The sequence below is a fragment of the Pseudophryne corroboree genome, chromosome 12 (assembly GCF_028390025.1).
Source record: "Pseudophryne corroboree isolate aPseCor3 chromosome 12, aPseCor3.hap2, whole genome shotgun sequence".
NCBI lineage: Eukaryota > Metazoa > Chordata > Amphibia > Anura > Myobatrachidae > Pseudophryne > Pseudophryne corroboree.
In genome coordinates, this window is record NC_086455.1 from 171,176,191 (window position 1) to 171,195,201 (window position 19,011).

At 48.9% G+C, this 19,011-nt stretch overlaps 1 protein-coding gene across 1 annotated transcript in view; it reads left to right on the top strand.

The window, feature by feature from the left end:
* LOC134980584 (uncharacterized) overlaps nucleotides 1-19,011 on the top strand; it is an 81,157-nt gene that overhangs the window by 18,997 nt on the left and 43,149 nt on the right. Inside the window, exon 3 of the mRNA XM_063947450.1 lies at nucleotides 14,539-14,635. Coding sequence (XP_063803520.1) covers nucleotides 14,539-14,635 — 97 coding nt within the window. The remainder of the gene's footprint in view (nucleotides 1-14,538; nucleotides 14,636-19,011) is intronic.

Sequence of the window (19,011 nt, forward strand, 5' to 3'; positions counted from 1 at the left end):
GTGTTCCTGGGGCTCATTGTCACATTGTTCCTGCGCCCCCCCCCCCCCCCCCCACTATACATCGGGGATCAGGACTGTGATTGTTTATAGCACTCCAGAACTGCACATCTGGGGCTCCCCCTCCGACACCTCCAGAGAGGCCCAAGTATAAGGTCACATGTCTCAAAGTTTCAGTTACTAGTGGGGGATATTTCTCAAAGCTTAGAGAGAGATAAAGTAACAACCAACCAATCATTTCCTGTCATTTGTTACACAGCCTGTAAAGTGACGGTTTGATAACTACTCCTGCTGGTTCCACAGAAATAAAATATAGGTGCAAGGAAGAGGGAATCAAAGGTGAGATCTGGTGATTTGGAGGCAGATTAGGATTCCGCTCCCTGGCCAATCATCTGAATCCATCATTTCACCCTTCTTAAAGACTCACTTGCCTCCGGGTGCTGGTATGCAATCTGCAAGTGTCCATTAGTCTAGGACTGAAATCCTGGTATTCCTCCCCTCTCGGCACCCCACACACTCCTGGTACACATCCACAAATGCTTCCTTTAATCCCTGGACTTCTGCCAAGGCACAAATCCTTGTGATAATAAAACAAGAATGTCTCTATCCCTGTAAAAGAAAGGGGTGTGGTTTAACAGATAGACAGTGTCTAGTCAGACAGTCAATAGATAGACGCCACCATAGTCACCGATCCCATGGGTGCTCACGGGCCCGAGCACTAATGGGGCCACCTGCCCGGCCCTGTGCAGGTCCTTATAGTCACCGCCTGTGCTCATCCCCGCTGGCGGCTCTTTGAGTGTCGGTTGAGAGAAGCTGCAATGCAGTGCCCGGGGCTCCGCTGAGACTTTGCTGCACTCACCCCTGCTGGCAGCTAATGCTGGGGTGAGCGCAGCATAGTCTCAGCGGAGCCCCGGGTATGGCACTGCAGCTTCCCCCAGCCAATACATCTTATGAACCGCCAGCGGGGGTGAGCGCGGCATAGTCTCGGCGGAGACTATAAGGACCTGCAGCTTCCCCCAGCCAGCCCGCCACTGACTCCCTCCGCCCCCCCCCCCCCCCCAGCCGGCCTGCCACTGACTCCTCCCCCCCCCCCCCCCCCAGCCAGCCCGACACTGACTCCCCCCAGCCGCCTAATACACGAGAGACCAGGAGGCTGACAGTGAGCTGGGGGTGGAGCCGCAGGATGGAAATTCCTCAGCCCGCGGCTCCACCCCCAGCTCACAGTCGGCCTCCTGGTTTGTTGCGTGTGCGGCCGCGGCATGATGTAATTACATCACGCGTTACATCACGCGTCCAGGCACCCACCTGGATAATCATAAATCAGCACCCCTGGCACGCCACGGGGGAAATGTAATAGGCTGTGAGAATCAGAAAGTGAGAGATTTTGGTAAAATTCTTGTTTTTTTTAAAGTGGCGATCATTTACATGACAAAACCAAGCTGATTTTGCCTGGTAAATGATCGCCACTTTAAAAAAACAAGAATTTTACCAAAATCTCTCACTTTCTGATTCCCACACCCTATTACCTTCCCCCACACATGTTAGACAGTCAAAAGGTCGACAGGGTCAAAACGTAGACGTGAAAAAAGTAGACAGTATAAAAGGTCGACAGGGTCAAAAGGTCGACATAAAAAAGGTAGACGCAATGTTTTTTGCATTTTTGGTGTTTATGTGGATAGTTTTGTCATCTGGGACCTCCAATTGTAGAAAGACATCTCCTCGCTGCGCTCGCCACAAGGTTTATAACCAACTCTATGCCGACATGGATAGAGAGGGTATGAAATAGTCCAAATACATGTAAAATTCAAAAGAGAAACCCTGTGTCTACCTTTTTTTATGTCGACCATTTTCATGTCGGTTTTTTGAACCTGTCTAACTTTTGACTCGGTCAACATTTTGTACTGTCTACCTTTTTTCATGTCGACCTTTTGACCATGTCGATCTAATGGCTGTCTAACATACGGTGTCTATCTATTGACTGTCTAACTCAGAGGTGGTCAACCAGTCAGAGACAAAGAGCCAAAAACTCTTGTTAGGTACGTCCAAGAGCCGACATCAAGCCGAAGGCGCGTGTGCAAAAATGGGGTGTGGCCTTGTGCCTGCTAGGCCACACCCCTGGTATAAAATACAATGAAAATGCCAGATCCACATAAAATACATTTTAAAGCCAGAATCAACCTAAAATACATTGAAAAAGACACTTCCACATACAATAATAAAAAAATCCAGATCCACATAAAATATATTGAAAAAGCCATATTCACATAATACACTTCAGCTCCTCCATGTGTCACTCCAGTCAGCTCCCCCATGTGTCACTCCAGTTAGCTCCCCCATGTGTCACTCCAGTCAGCTCCCCCATGTGTCAATGTGTCACTCCAGCCAACACCCTCCTTTATCACTCCAGTCAGCTCCCCCATCATGTCTTTCCTGCCAGGATCCTTCTGTGTCACTCCAGCCAGCACCCTCCTGTATCACTCCAGTCAGCTCCCCCATTTCTCTAACGTCCTAGTGGATGCTGGGGACTCCGTAAGGACCATGGGGAATAGCGGCTCCGCAGGAGACTGGGCACAGCTAAGAAAGAATTAGGACTACCTGGTGTGCACTGGCTCCTCCCACTATGACCCTCCTCCAGACTTCAGTTAGAATCCTGTGCCCGGCCGAGCTGGATGCACACTAGGGGCTCTCCTGAGCTCCTAGAAAGAAAGTATATGTTAGGTTTTTTATTTTACAGTGAGATCTGCTGGCAACAGACTCACTGCAGCGAGGGACTAAGGGGAGAAGAAGCGAACCTACCTAACTGGTGGTAGCTTGGGCTTCTTAGGCTACTGGACACCATTAGCTCCAGAGGGATCGACCGCATGGAACCGGCCATTGGTGTTCGGTCCCGGAGCCGCGCCGCCGGCCCCCTTACAGAGCCAGAAGCAAGAAGAAATCCGGAAAATCGGCGGCAGAAGACATCAGTCTTCACCAAGGTAGCGCACAGCACTGCAGCTGTGCGCCATTGCTCCTCATGTACACCTCACACTCCAGTCACTGAGGGTGCAGGGCGTTGGGGGGGGGGGGCGCCCTGAGAAGCAATAAATACACCTTGGCTGGCAAATATATCACAATATATAGCCCCAGAGGCTATATATGTGATAAATACCCCTGCCAGAATCCATAAAAAAACGTGAGAAAAGTCCGCGAAAAAGGGGCGGGGCTATCTCCCTCAGCACACTGGCGCCATTTTCTCTTCACAGTGCAGACTGGAAGACAGCTCCCCAGGCTCTCCCCTGTAGTTTTCAGGCTCAAAGGGTTAAAAAGAGAGGGGGGGCACTAAATTTAGGTGCAATATTGTTTATACAAGCAGCTATTGGGGGAAAAATCACTCAGTTATAGTGTTAATCCCTGCATTATATAGCGCTCTGGTGTGTGCTGGCATACTCTCTCTCTGTCTCCCCAAAGGACTTTGTGGGGTCCTGTCCTCAGTCAGAGCATTCCCTGTGTGTGTGCTGTGTGTCGGTACGGCTGTGTCGACATGTGGGATGAGGAAGGTTACGTGGAGGTGGAGCAGAGGCCGATAAATGGGATGTCGTCCCCTGTGGGGCCGACACCAGAGTGGATGGATAGGTGGAAGGTATTAAACGACAGTGTCAACTCATTACATAAAAGGCTGGATGACGTAACAGCTGTGGGACAGCCGGCTTCTCAGCCCGCGCCTGCCCAGGCGTCTTAAAGGCCATCAGGGGCTCAAAAAAGCGCCCGTTACCTCAGATGGCAGACACAGATGTCGACACGGAGTCTGACTCCAGTGTCGACGAGATTGAGACATATACACAATCCACTAGGAACATCCGTTACATGATCTCGGCAATAAAAAATGTGTTACGCATTTCTGACATGAACCCAAGTACCACATAAAAGGGGTTTTATTTTTGGGGAGAAAAAGCAGCCAGTGTTTTGTTCCCCCATCAGATGAATGAATGAAGTGTGTAAAGTAGCGTGGGTTCCCCCAATAAGAAACTGGTAATTTCTAAAAAGTTACTGATGGCGTACCCTTTCCCGCCAGAGGATAGGTCACGTTGGGAGATAGCCCTTAGGGTGGATAAGGCGCTCACACGTTTGTCAAAAAAGGTGGCACTGCCGTCTTAGGATACGGCCACCTTGAAGGAGCCTGCTGATAAAAAGCAGGAGACTATCCTGAAGTCTGTATATACACACTCAGGTTATATACTGAAACCTGCAATCGCCTCAGCATAAATAGTGCTGCTGCAGCGTGGTATGATACCCTGTCAGATAATATTAATACTCTAAGACAGGGAAAATAGTTTGCTAACATAGAGCATATTAAAGACGTTGTCTTATATATAAAGGTTGCACAGAGGGATATTTGCCGGCTGGCATCCAGAATTAATGCAATGTCCATTCTGCCAGGAGGGTATTAGAAACCCGGCAGTGGACAGGTGATGCTGCCTATAAAAGGCACATGGAGATTCTGCCTTATAAGGGTGAGGAATAGTTGGGGATGGTCTCTGGGACCTCGTATCCACAGCAACAGCTGGGAAGAAATTTTTTTTTACCTCAGGTTTCCTCACAGCCTAAGAAAGCACCGTATTTTCAGGTACAGTCCTTTCGGCTTCAGAAAAGCAAGCGGGTCAAAGGCGCTTCCTTTCTGCACAGAGACAAGGGAAGAAGGAAAAAGCTGCTCCAGCAGCCAATTCCCAGGATCAAAAATCTTCCCCCGCTTCCTCTGAGTCCACCGCTTGACGTTGGGGCTCCACAGGTGGAGACAGGTGCGGTAGGGGCGCGTCTCGGGAACTTCAGGGACCAGTGGGTTTGCCCACAGGTGGATCCCTAGGTTCTGCAAATAGTATCACAGGGATACAGGCTGGAGTTCGAGGCGACTCCCCCTCGCCGTTACCTCACCTCAGCCTTGCCTGCTGCCCTCGGAGAAAGGTAGTACTGGCGGCAATTCACAAGCTGCACTTCCAGCAGGTGAAATCTAGGTACCCCTCCTTCAACAAGGCCGGGGTTACTATTCCAAAATGTTGTGGTACCGAAACCAGACGGTTCGGTGAGACCCATTCTAAAATTGAAAGCCTTGAACACTTATATACGAAGGTTCAAGTTCGAAATGGAATCGCTCAGGGCGATTATTGCAAGCCTGGATGGTATCACTGGACATCAAGGATGCTTACCTGCATGTCCCTATTTACCCTTTTCACCAGGAGTACCTCAAAATTGTGGTACAGGATTGTCATTACCAATTCCAGACGTTGCCGTTGGTCTGTCCCCGGCACCGAGGTATTTACCAAGGTAATGGCCGAAATAATTATCCCGTACTTGGACGATCTCCTTATTAAGGCAAGGTCCAGGGAGCAGTTGTTCGGCGGAGTAGCACTATCTCGGGAAGTGCTACAACAGCACGGCTGAATTCTGAATATTCCAAAGTCGCAGCTGGTTCCTACGACGCGCCTACTGTTCCTGAGTATGGTTCTGGACACAGAACAGGATAAAAAGGGTTTCTCCCGGATAAGAAGTCCAAGGAGTAGTCGTCTCTAGACAGAGACCTCCTAATACGTATACAGGTGTCGGTGCATCAATGCACGCGAGCCCTGGGAAGGATGGTAGCTTCTTACGAAGAAATTCCATTCGCCATGTCCCATTCAAGGATTTTCCAGTGGGATCTGTTGGACATGTGGTCCGGGTCGCATCTTCAGATGCATCGGCGGATAACCCTGTCTCCAAGGGCCAGGGTGTCATTGTTGTGGTGGCTGCAGAGTGCTCATCTTCTAGGGGGCCGCAGATTCGGCATACAGGACTGGGTCCTGGTGACCACGGATACCAGCCTTCGAGGCTGGGGGGCAGTCACACAGGGAAGAAACTTCCAAGGCTATGGAAAAGTCAGGAGACTTCCCTACACATAAATATTCTGGAACTAAGGGCCATTTACAATGCCCTAAGTCAGGCTAGACCCCTGCTTCAACACCGGCCGGTGCTGATCCAGTCAGACAACATCACGGCGGTCGCTCATGTACACGACAGGGCGGCACAAGAAGCAGGATGGCGATGGCAGAAGCCACAAGGATTCTCCGATGGGCGGAAAATCATGTGTTAGCACTGTCAGCAGTGTTCATTCCCGGAGCGACCTCCACCCGGGAGAGTGGGGACTTCATCCAGAAGTCTTCCAAATGATTGTACACCGTTGGGAAAGGCCACAGGTGGACATGATGGCGTCCCGCCTCAACTAAAAGTTACAAAGATATTGCGCCAGGTCAAGGACCCTCAGGCGATAGCTGTGGACGCTCTGGTAACACCGTGGGTGTACCAGTCGGTGTATGTGTTCCCTTCTCTGCCTCTCTTACCCAGGGTAATGAGAATAATAAGAAGGAGAGGAGTAAGAACTATACTCATTGTTCCGGGTTGGCCAAGAAGACCTTGGTAACCAGAATTCCAAGAAATTATCTCAGAGGACCTATGGCCTCTGCCGCTCAGACAGGACCTGCTGCAGCAGGGGGCCTGTCTGTTTCAAGACGTACCGCGGCTGCGTTGACGGCATGGCGGTTGAACGCCGGATCCTGAAGGAAAAGGGAATTCCGGAGGAAGTTATCCCTACGCTATTTAAAGCTAGGAAAGAAGTGAACGCTAACCATTATCACCGCATATGGCGGAAATATGTTGCGTACTGTGAGGCCAGGAAGGCCCCAAAGGAGAAATTTCAGCTAGGTCGATTTCTGCACTTCCTACAGTCAGAGGTGACTATGGGCCTACAATTGGGTTCCATTTAGGTCCAGATTTCGGCTCTATCGATTTTCTTCCAAAATGGAACTGGCTTCACTGCCTGAAGTTCAGACATTTGTCAAGGGAGTGCTGCATATTCAGCCTCCTTTTGTGCCTCCAGTGGCACCGTGGGACCTCAACGTGGTGTTGGGTTTCCTAAAGTCACATTGGTTTGAGCCACTCAAAACCGTGGATTTAAAATATCTCACGTGAAAAGTGGTCATACTTTTGGCCTTGGCTTCGGCAAGGCGGGTGGCAGAATTGGCGGCTTTGTCATGCAAAAGCCCCTATTTGATTTTCCATATGGATGGGGCAGAATTGAGGACTAGTCCCCAGTTTCTTCCTAAGGTGGTATCAGCTTTTCACTTGAACCAACTTATCGTGGTGCCTGCGGCTACTAGGGACTTGGAGGACTCCAAGTTACTGGACGTAGTCAGGGCCTTGAAAATTTATGTTTCCAGGACGGCTGGAGTCAGGAAGACTGACTCGCTATTTATCCTGTATGCACCAAACAAGATGGGTGCTCCTGCTTCAAAGCAGACTATTGCTCGCTGGATTTGTAGCACAATTCAGCTTGCGCATTCTGTGGCTGGCCTGCCACAGCCTAAATCTGTAAAAGCCCATTCCACGAGGAAAGTGGGCTCTTCTTGGGCGGCTGCACGAGGGGTCTCGGCTTTACAACTTTGCCGAGCTGCTACTTGGTCAGGGGCAAACACGTTTGCAAAATTCTACAAATTTGATACCCTGGCTGAGGAGGACCTTGAGTTCTCTCATTCAGGGCTGCAGAGTCATCCGCACTCTCCCGCCCGTTTGGGAGCTTTGGTATAATCCCCATGGTCCTTACGGAGTCCCCAGCATCCACTAGGACGTTAGAGAAAATAAGATTTTACTCACCGGTAAATCTATTTCTCGTAGTCCGTAGTGGATGCTGGGCGCCCGTCCCAAGTGCGGACTGTCTGCAATACTTGTATATAGTTATTGTTAACTAAAGGGTTATTGTTGAGCCATCTGTTGAGAGGCTCTGTTATGTTCATACTGTTAACTGGGTATAGTATCACGAGTTATATGGTGTGATTGGTGTGGCTGGTATGAGTCTTACCCGGGATTCAAAATCCTTCCTTATTGTGTCAGCTCTTCCGGGCACAGTATCCTTACTGAAGTCTGGAGGAGGGTCATAGTGGGAGGAGCCAGTGCACACCAGGTAGTCCTAATTCTTTCTTAGCTGTGCCCAGTCTCCTGCGGAGCCGCTATTCCCCATGGTCCTTACGGAGTCCCCAGCATCCACTACGGACTACGAGAAATAGATTTACCGGTGAGTAAAATCTTATTTATGTGTCTCCGGCCAGGATCCTTCTGTGTCACTCCAGCCAGCACCCTCCTGTATCACTCCAGTCAGCTCCCCCATTATGTGTCTCCTGCCAGGATCCTTCTGTGTCACTCCAGCCAGCTCCCCCATTTGTGTCTCTCCTGCCAGGAGTCTCCTTTTGTCACTCCAGCCAGCTCCCCATTATGTCACTCCTGCCAGCAGCCTCCTGTGTCACTCCAGTCAGCTCCCCCATTATGTCTCTCCTACCAGGGTCCTTGTGTGTCACTCCAGCCAGCTCCCCCTTGTGTCACTCCTGCCAGCTCCCCCTTGTGTCACTCCAGCCCACCCTCATATGTCACTACAGCCCAGTATCTGGCTCCATCAGTCTTCAGTCGCCGTAGTACTGCTGTGTGTCTAGCTGGAGTGCACCAGTTTCCAGGAACTGCTGTGGTCACGTGACCTTGAGTGTCGGGAGCCACATTTGAATAAAGAGAGCCGCATGCGGCTCAAGAACCACAGGTTGGCCACGGCTGGTCTAACTAGACACTGTCTCTCTATCATCCGGATACCAGAAGAAAGATGTGGACTGTAGTTATGTGGTCATTTTATTTTCTGTTGTAATATATAAGAGAGATAAATGTTTAATTATTCCTCTATTATTCTTTAAAATAATATTTTTTTAGATCACATTTATTGCTTTTGCATATAGCAGCACCTAAACGTTTTATCTAATAGTGACTATGGGGGTCATTCAGAGATGGACGCAGATTGTCGCATCCGCCCAGCATGTGTGTGTGGCACTGCGAACATGCCAATTTAAGGTCGACCCCTACCTTCGCTGTCTGGCTGCACTGGCAGGCTGTCCACCGCCATTTTTTTCTCTGAGCGTCTGCATGTGATGTCACGCAGCCGCCCGAAAACAGTCCGGACGCGCCTGTGTTGTCTGGATCACGCCCGCAAAACTTTGTGTCTTTCAATCACCTTTTGGCTGCATCCTTCCAGGATGCGGCCGCAAGGTAAAAGGTTGCTCACATGCACTGTGGCCGGTGCGTACAGACACGTGCACTATGGCCACTGCGTACAGACACGCGCCTGCGTTCGGGTCTGAATGACCTCCTATATTACAAACTTGTTGCTTTGCAAATGTTAACTTTACAAATAACTCAAATGAGCAGTCAGGGGTCCCAGGTGGTAAATGATTGACAGTCACTGCCCTATAGGAAACAGTAACGTCATTGTATAATGTAACGACATGAGGAGATAGGAATATAATATGAAATGGGTATGGGTCGTTAGGTCGACAGTCATTAGGTCGACCACTATTAGTCAACATGCATTAGGTCCACGTAGTCACTAGGTTGACGTGGAAAAAAGTTGACATGAGTTTTTTTTAAACTTTTTCTGGTGCCGTTTTCTTCGTAAAGTGACGGGGAACTCCAATTACTGCACCGTGTCCCCTCGCTTCACTCCCCATGCAAGGGGCAACGTTACTATTCCCAATCGTATGATTGAGCACCACACCACGTCTGCCGGCGGACATCTGATGCTTTGCGTTCTTTGATACTTACGGATTTACAAGTAAGTTGCGGTGATCCCCAACTTCTAAAAGTGACTTCCACTTTATGTTTATGAATGCCCTTGAAGAAATTATGGACTTTTATGAGTTTCATTAGTTAGAAAGTTCATAAGAAGGACACTGCAAGATTTTGGGACTTATCAAACTGCACGTTTTAAAGGATATAACTATTTATATCCTCCAAGGTGAAAGATTTGCTAAGGCATTTCACCCCCCAATATATGTTATATGTTGTATTGTTTACATGTAGTATACCGGTATAGGACTCACTTTTTTTCTAGATATTAATTAAATAAATGTGTTTTTTGTGCCTATATATTTTTAAATAAAATATTTTCCCTAAAGATGTATGATCAATAATTTAAGTAGAAGTGTTAATATCTGATATCATAGCGCTTGGAGGGCTTTCTTTGGTTTCTTAATGTAATATTGGGAAAAGTGGATTCCCTTCATACTCCTGTAGCAGCTTGGTTTATCAGATAGCGATAAGCGCAGTTCTTTTGTATTTTGTTTTTCTAAAGTTACTATTCCCAATCGTAGTCCATGTGGATCGTAAAGTATGAAAAAGTAAAAAAAAATTTAAACTCACGTCAACCTTTTTCCATGTCGAACTAGTGTATGTCAACCTAATGACCGTGTCTGCCTAGTGACCATGTCGACCGAATGCATGTCGACCAATAGTGGTTAACTTAATGACTGTCGACCTAAAGGCCCATTTGGCGATCCGCCGCCGGGCTGCCCGATGGTGGATACGGCCGACGGGCGACCCAGCAGTGTGTGGGGGGGCAGTGACGGGGGGGAGTGAAGTTTCTTCCCTCCCCCCCTCCCGTCACACGGCTCCATAGCAGTGCAGGCTAATATGGATGAGATCGTCCATATTGGTCTGCATGCATAAGCGACGGGGCACCAACGATGAACGAGCGCGGGCCCGCACATCGTTCATCCTTGGTTCCTACACACTGCACGATATGAACGCGTTCTTGTTCATTAATGAACGAGAACGTTCATATTGTTTATTATAATCTTTTAGTGTGTAGGGCCCTTAAGTGTTGTCGCCCTAATAACCGTATCCCTATGGAATATCGGCGTGAGATATTGGACCTATTTGGTGAGCGGTGTAAACAGAAAATGAAATTGTCTGGGGCCTGGGAATTTCCCCCGGCAGACCTGCTGCAGTTTGGGAATTTCCCTTTCCACCAAAATATTATTTATCTAAAATGATCTCCAACGCTGCTGCCAAAAACAGAACATACTGTAGGGCGGCATTCCTTATTCCATGGCCTGCAGGGGATGTGACTCAACCATATTTGTCTCGCACTTTATCGTGCCAAGGAATTTTATTTTAGGAGCACAGTAAGAGCCACACCATTCTGGGAAGCGTAACTTCTGGGAAATCACTTTGCATATGGACAGAGAAGCAGCCACACACTTACAGTATATGCAGGCTTGCGTTTTCCTGTCACTTATGTCCGCCTGCACCGACTGTATATAAGGGAGGAAGGGTGTTCTAGCCTAAGAATAAATCATTTGAAAAGCGCTGATATTCAACACAAAAACCATAAACTTTTATATGCTGACATTTTATTTAAAACAAACTGCTTATGCAATCAATATATATAATAAATATGAACAATAGTCACCGGGCAGTGATTATAAAATTATTTTAACAGAAATTGACTGAGTCCTGTGTGGCAGCAAGAAACAAGGGGGGTCATTCCGAGTTGATCACTAGCTGCCGTTGTTTGCTGCGCATCGATCAGTTAAAAAAATGGCTAATCTGCGCATGCGTATGCACCGCAATGCACACGTGCGACGTATTGGTGCAAAGTCCTTTGTGGTTTTGCACAGGTTCTAGCTAAGCTTTCAGTCGCACGGCCGAACGCGGGAAGATTGACATGAAGTGGGCGTTTCTGGGTGTCAACCGACCGTTTTCAAGGAGTGCTTAGAAAAAAGCAGGCGTGTCGGGGAAAACGCAAGTGTGGCTGGGTGAACGCTGGGCGGGTGTGTGACGTCAAAAGCCAACCCACCAATGTTAGATTCAACACACACGAAGAGTACCTACAGGGCTGGTCTTGTTTTGCACAAAATGATTTTGCAGGCGCTCTGCTGCACAGGCGTTCGCACTTCTGCAAAGCGACAATACACTCCCCGGTGGGCGGCGACAATGCATTTGAACGGCTGCTAAAAGTAGCTAGAGAGTGATCAACTTGGAATGACCACCATGTTGCTATAAATTGCAGCTGAACATAATTGTTTCGAGCCCAGAAACAGTTCCAATATTCTGTTACACATGTATCACAGAAAGCTCCTTGATGATATGCAGTGACTCCAATACGTAGCAGTAATCAATGATTATTTGCACTGATGAATGTAGAAATGTATATTTAAAGAATCAGCTGAACAAAATAAGAAAACAAGGGGTTACCCTTAGATTTGAGTCGCTCCGCAGTCCTCTGGCCGTAAGTACTGATATACAAAACAGCCTTATCCAAAAGACGGTCGCTACTGAGGCGCTTTCCTCCTTGTCAGAGAGGACGTCCGCCGCTCCTCAGTTACGATGATTGTGTTACGCCTGGGCTCGTTGCTCTCCGTGCTCAGGAGTTCTTTTGTGTTGCTGCCCAATGTGTTACCAGGTGTCCTCCGTGCCCGCAGCACGCAGCGTCCACACCGTTCTACATACGCAATGTGTAAGCATGTGCCCCGGGAGCGAGGTTTGAGGGGGTGCATAGACCAGTGACGTGTGGTGGGGTACGGCAGACGGTTACTCTCACAGGGATGCGGCCAATTTACCTACAATTAAAATCCCAACGGTTAAAATGCCGACAACCATTGACCGACAAGGTCAAAATCCCGACATGGTCAAAATACCAACAAGGTCATAATACCGACATTTAAAATGTCAACAGATCAGAGTCGACATAAGTTTTTTATAAAAAAAAATAATAATTGAAACCGACCTGTTCATACTTTACCGTCCCAGTGGACCCGGAGGGGGAATATAATCGTGTGCTGAACGCAGAGAGCCATGCGAGGGAACGCGGTACACTTATACGGTGTCCATGTTGACCTATGTCAACATACACACCAAAAATCAATGACAAACTCTTGTCGACTTTTTGTCCTGTCGACATTTTAAAATGTTGGGATTTTAACTTTGTCGGGATCTTGATCGTAGTCTGTTATTGTTGGGATTTTTATTGTAGTATTTCATAGTGATCCCCTTGCACATTGTCCTTACCCAGACAGTAGCTCCCCTCTTCCCTTCCCCAACCAACATGGCGTACGGGCCTGACCTTGATGTCATCAGCAGCCTCCCATGACAGGTGTCCTCTGGTTGTGGTGCTGTGGATGTTGTGACAGGTGGCCCCCCTTCTGATGCACCTCTGAGCTGAGCGACCGAAATGGATGAGCCTGGCCGTCTGAGCGGTGGAGCTGCTGGAGTTCTCACCGTCTCAGTTTTAAGCTAGGGATGTGATCACTAAGGTGAGATGTCCGGTGGTCCCAGGGCGTCCGGGTGTATGTACAGGCAGAGTCGCACTGGGGCATGTAGGGCCCACCGGGGGGATATAGCGGTAGAGGTCCATGTTTAGGGGTGTGGTCAGTCTCTAAAGGGGGTGTGCCCACATTGGTTTGCCTAACCATTTTGCATTGGTTGGTTCCCTAGATAAATATATACAGTAAAAAACTGCAGTGCATGCATGATAATGTACTAGATTAGTAACAGCACAGTCTGGAACCTGATCCCTAGAGGAGGAGGGCCCCCCAGGCAGTAGGGCCCACCGGTGGTTTCCCCTGTACCCCTGTGGGCCAGCCCAACCCTGTGTACAGGGGAGTGAGTGGACGGGAGAGCTGCGGGGATGTACTGTGCGACCGTGCACCCAGGGACACCTGTCACTCTGCTGCACTGTGGTTACCAGGGGTAATGTGGGGTCAGCAGAGCAGAAAGACAGGCACCTCCCAGGAGGCTGGGTGTGCTGGTTGTTGTGGTCCTCCAGCCATTCCCTGGAGCTGCCTATGCAAGAATCTGTCCCAGGCACCTGCTGCAGTAACACACATGAGTATTATTGTACTGCTGTATATACAGACAAGTTATTCCCAATGTCAGGTACATGTCAGCTCTACATCAGCGTGACTGAAAGTTTCTCACCTCACATCTCATTTACAGGTTATGGCACTTTCCCCCAGCACCCCTTCCCTTCCCCAGGCGACAGGGTACCACTCTTCTCTATATAAGCATTTATTATTTTAATGTGAGTGTGTGGGGGGTGGGGGCACCAAATTCAGTCCTGAGTACTGCTTCTCGTCTCCTTTTCCGCTCCTGCCTCGCCCATTAGCAATTGGCTTCATGTGCTCCCAACCTCCTCAGAATCCAGTTCAAACGCCTCATCCTTCAACATCATCTCTGACGCTCCCTCTCATCCACTCCGCTCCTCTGACCACTGCCTCACCTCCACCCTGGTCACTTCCTCTCATGCCTCCGTCCTCTGGAACTTACTACCTCTCTACCAGTCTCTCCAACTTAACATGCATCCACAAAGGCCTTTTTATTGAAGTTTACCAGTCCTCCCCACAACTCATCACTCGTCTCCTCTACCTCTCCACCTGGTATCCTTCCCAGTCCAGTATAGCAAACTGACGATAAGTAAGAGAACTACAGACACATCCACACCTAATAATGCATACATTGGCTCTCTACAGCCTGCAAATAATTATGTAGAGAAAAGCAAAGGAGTGAGGGCCCTGCTTGTGAGAGTTTACATTCTAATGGGCTCATTTTAAATGATACATCTCCCTGCAATTGAGTTGTAATCTAAGCAGGAGGACTGATCAGATATATATTAAAGTCACAATATATTGTATTCTAAATATATAAAGCTATGACTACATTTACTTACAGGCTCTGCATAGCCCAGTATATATCGGAGGACTTTGATCATATGCTATTTGAAAATTGGTTTCACAACACTGGGAAGAACATAGAATCTAAGGGACAAGTAAGTTATCCGTTTAAGTCATTTTATTTTGATATTGAGATGTTACTGAGATCGCCTATAAAGTGTCATGTGTGTTTGACTATGACCAGAGCACAGATTGCACTTATTGCTTAGAAGATATTCATGGTTTTTCAGTGACAGCACAGAGTATTTCAGATTATCTGCCTGCAAGTGTAAGGGTATGATTCAGAGAGGGCGCAGCTGCGTTTGCTGTTATGTCTGTTGCTGGAGTTGTGCCTGCAAGTGCTGTTGGCGCCAATCAATCATAGATTGGTTTTAGGTCTCATGGGACCCGGGCCAATAGAGTATTCACTCTTATTGTCAGTAACTGCCTGTTACTGACTCCACCTATTGCGCAGTGGGTGGGTATTTTGCTGCCACCAGCAGGTCCTACCAATGGCCCTGGAACCGCTGATTTCCACTCGGGCTCCTATCACTGGCACCTGATAAAGCTTGCTGCTTTGTACGCATAGACACACTGCTACCGCATCCCCTGGTTGGCATCGGCTCACTCCAGAACAGCTGGAAAATGAAATAGCTTTTTGAGCAATTCTGTTGGTCACAGGATTTGGATGCACTCGTTGTAAAGGCAAGATGTTTATTGCTCAAAAAGTCTTAAAAAAGATGTTGCTAAAGGTGCTAAGGACCTTTTACAGCGTACAAGATGTTTTACAGCAGCGATCTCTCCTCTCAGTCAGCGGAGATCTCAGAATCAGGCCCTATGAGGAGGAATTCCGTCCCCCTTAAGAGGCCCCGCCTAGGGCTGCTGCCAGAAATTTTCAAGGCTGGTTTTCCATCCCAATTCGCCCCTGAATACAGCTCATATTACACAGGAACTGGTAATTTAATTCCTCCTTTGATATGTTTATCATATAAATTCAAAGTGCCTATATAGTTTATGCTGCAATAATGTTTGCCTTCCCTTCATATATATGTAACAGATTTACAGGAAGTCATTGATTCCTAAACTTCTTCATACTTTACATAGATACACACAGAACATACAGTATTAACACCTTTTCACAGGAAAACTGCAGACTCCAGGACATTACCTGGAGTGCACTGACCAATATCAAAAGGCCCGGTCAGTCATCAGACCTCTACTAGGAAATGACAATTAGTATCTTAATTTCCTTTAAAATACATTTAAACATGCAACTCTACAACCATGTACAGAGCACCAAAGATAAAACACATGAACCCCTGTACATATACAGTATATGGTGACTAGCACTGAATCATGGGGTCTCCGGCCACAGCTAGTATTAGCCATTCCCTTTTTGTACATGCATGTGTCTGCGCGTGCAAGGACTGAGACACCCACTGTCAGTGTCTCTGCACGCAGTAATACCACCGGAGGTCTTTCACCAACATCACTGGCACCATCGCTATCTGTAACACCCCAACGGCAGGTCCAGTGTCTCCATCTGACCATGGCCTCCTATGCTTGTGGCCACTTTCACTGACCCGCCCACAACCCTCCCATGACACCAGGGGTGCAGCGAGGGTGGTTCCGTTGGGGAGCAAGCTCCAGGTGCGGGAAAAGTTAGAGGGCACACCGCCGCCTGCTCACCCCTTCCTTCTGCTTGCTATACCACAGTCCACTGTACAGGCGGCCGCAGAGCAGGAGGAGGTGAAGCAGAGGGGGCGCACACTGACTCTGACTTTGAGACTAGGTAAGGAACAGGGCAGGTCAGAGGTGACAGCAGGAGACACTGACAGCCGGCACATGCCGGAGCTCTGCCGTCCTCTTTATACAGTATGTCTCACTGTCTGCTTGTAGCTGTGCAGCAGGTTACTTCTGTCCTGCTACACCTCTTTCTGCCCTGGCTGCTGCAGCACTTCTCTTTGTGCCAGCTATTGCAGCATCTCTCTCTGTTTCAGCTGCTGCAGCACCTCTTTCTGCCCCAGGTGCTGCAGCACCTCTCTCTGCCCCGACTGCTGCAGCGCCTCTTTCTGACTTGGTTGCTGCAGCACCTTTCTTTGCCCCGGCTGCTGCAGCACCTTTCTCTTCCCACAGCTGTTGCAGCCCCCCTCTCTGCCCCAGTTGCTACAGCACCTTCCTCTACATTGATGCTGCAGCACATCTTCTGCCCCGGCTGCTGCAGAACGTCTCTTTGTCCCAGATATTGCAGCATCTCTCTCTGTCCCAGCTGCTGCAGCTCCTCTTTCTGCCCCGGCTGCTGCAGACCTTCTTTGTCCCAGCTATTGCAGCATCTCTCTCTGTCCCAGCTGCTGCAGCACCTCTTTTGGCCTTGGGTGCTGCAGCACCTTTCTCTGCCCCAGGCTGCTGTTGCAGCACCTCTTTCTGCATAGGAAGCTGCAGAGTAACATGTATAAGCGGCTCTAATATGGCATAAGCTCCCCTATATTTTTGTTGCACTCCTTTGGTATCCACTGTCCCTGTTTTTAGGAGGACAGGGCAAATCCGCCCCCCTATTCCAGATCCAGCCCCCCGCACACTTGCGAATCGTATGGCGGTGATGCTCTTGAATGTTTTAGGGGGGCAAATCCCCCCCACCCCCAACGCCGCCATGATGGCCTCCTCCCACCCCATGAACACCTCTGCCTGTCACATCTCACAGTGTGCGGCTTCTTCGCGTGCATACACTTCACAGGGCATCAGCATGCCAACGCTACCGCAGCACTACATGCAGAGTTTAAAGGGGTTGGGTATGAAATCCCAGCAGTTACTATCCTGATGGTCAGGATGCCAACAGCGGCACCCTATTGGTCACAATCCTGACAAATCCTGGTAAGTATTTTAACCCCACCCTTATGCCTACCCCTAACCCACTCCTCTCTCAGCCAAACACTAACATCCTCTCCCACAGTCTAACCCTAACAACACCCACTCCCGCAGCCTGACCCTAACCACCCCCCTCCAGCAGCCTGACCCTAACCACCCTCCTCCCGCAGCCTGACCCTAACCACCCTCCTCCCGCAGCCTGACCCTAACCACCCTCCTCCCGCAGCCTAACCCTAACAACCTCCACTTCTGCTACCTAACCTTAACCTTCCTCTCACAGCCTATTTGTAAATGTCCTCTCCCGTGGCCTAACCCTAACCTCCCCTCCCACAGTCTAGCCCTTACCCTCCCCCTCCCGCAGCCTAACCCTAACCTCCCCCTCCCGCAGCCTAAACCAAACCTGGCCTAAACGTCACCTCCTGCAGTCTAATCCTACCCATTCCCTCCCGCAGCCTCGACCTAACCTCCCTTCTTGCAGCCTAACCCAAACCCACCCCTCCCGCAGTCTAACCCTAATCCTCCCCCTAGTACCTCACCTTAACCCCTGTACTTACCTTTGTGATCCATCTGTATTATAACTGTCGGGATCCCGCTTACGGTTTTCTGACTGACGGGATTCTGACCGCATCCCATTTAAAGTAGGAGCAGCTCAACCAATATGTAACTAATCTGAGCACATAAACATTAACAGTAAGGTCTAAGATTGTGGCACACTCTTCTTCCCACCAAAATGATTTTGGGAGAGTATGAAGTTGGATGTATGGACAGAATTTCCTATCACAGGGGTAAATTTACTAAAGCTTCTCAAACAGAGAATTGGTGGTGCTGGGAAGAAGACAATGTAAACTAAAGAGGTATCTTCTTGTATTTGAGGATTTGGATGTATCTTTTAGAATTACCGTTTGCCTCAGCTTTCATAACTGTAGCGGACAAGTACATACCTTCCAACATTTTGGGAGAGAGGAATAGGGTCACTGCGCGCACTGAAGCTGGAACAAGGCCCTAGTGCGGAGCTGCTGAGCTGCCCCCGGCCTCTCTCTGCAGTGTTTGGACGCCGCACACATAACAGAACACATATTGCGGTGGAACAATTAGTGTTGCATTACTTGTTAAAGAGGCTTTGCCATACAGTGTTATTCACCACTGGTAACCCCACTGATCACCCTATAACCCCCTTGCTGGTGGAAACTCCTGTCTTTGCCAACATTAGTGCTTTATTCCCTTTGGTAAACCTCCAGTTATCCCTTGAATAATCTTATATAAACCTATTTGTGGCTCTCGTATGGCCAATTTAGGATATCAGAGGTACGTGTCTTTCACCCTTGTTTAGTCCTGGAGACTCTTGGGTGACTCTCCCGGATGCCTGGAAGAGTGGTCAAGTCTCCCATTGGCTGGCTGGACAGCCGACTTTACTTGAAAAGTGGGTGGTCCGGGCAGCTGACGATACAATTCATGCTGAATAGCGAGATCATGGCCCCGACGCCTGCTTCACAATGCTGATAATTGTGGCATTACACAACAGGGATGGGGCAAAATAACTCAACTGCACCATTCCGTCCCCCACGCCAAACACTCAGACCCCATATCGCTAACCTGTCTTCCACACCACCCACTTGGATCCCACATT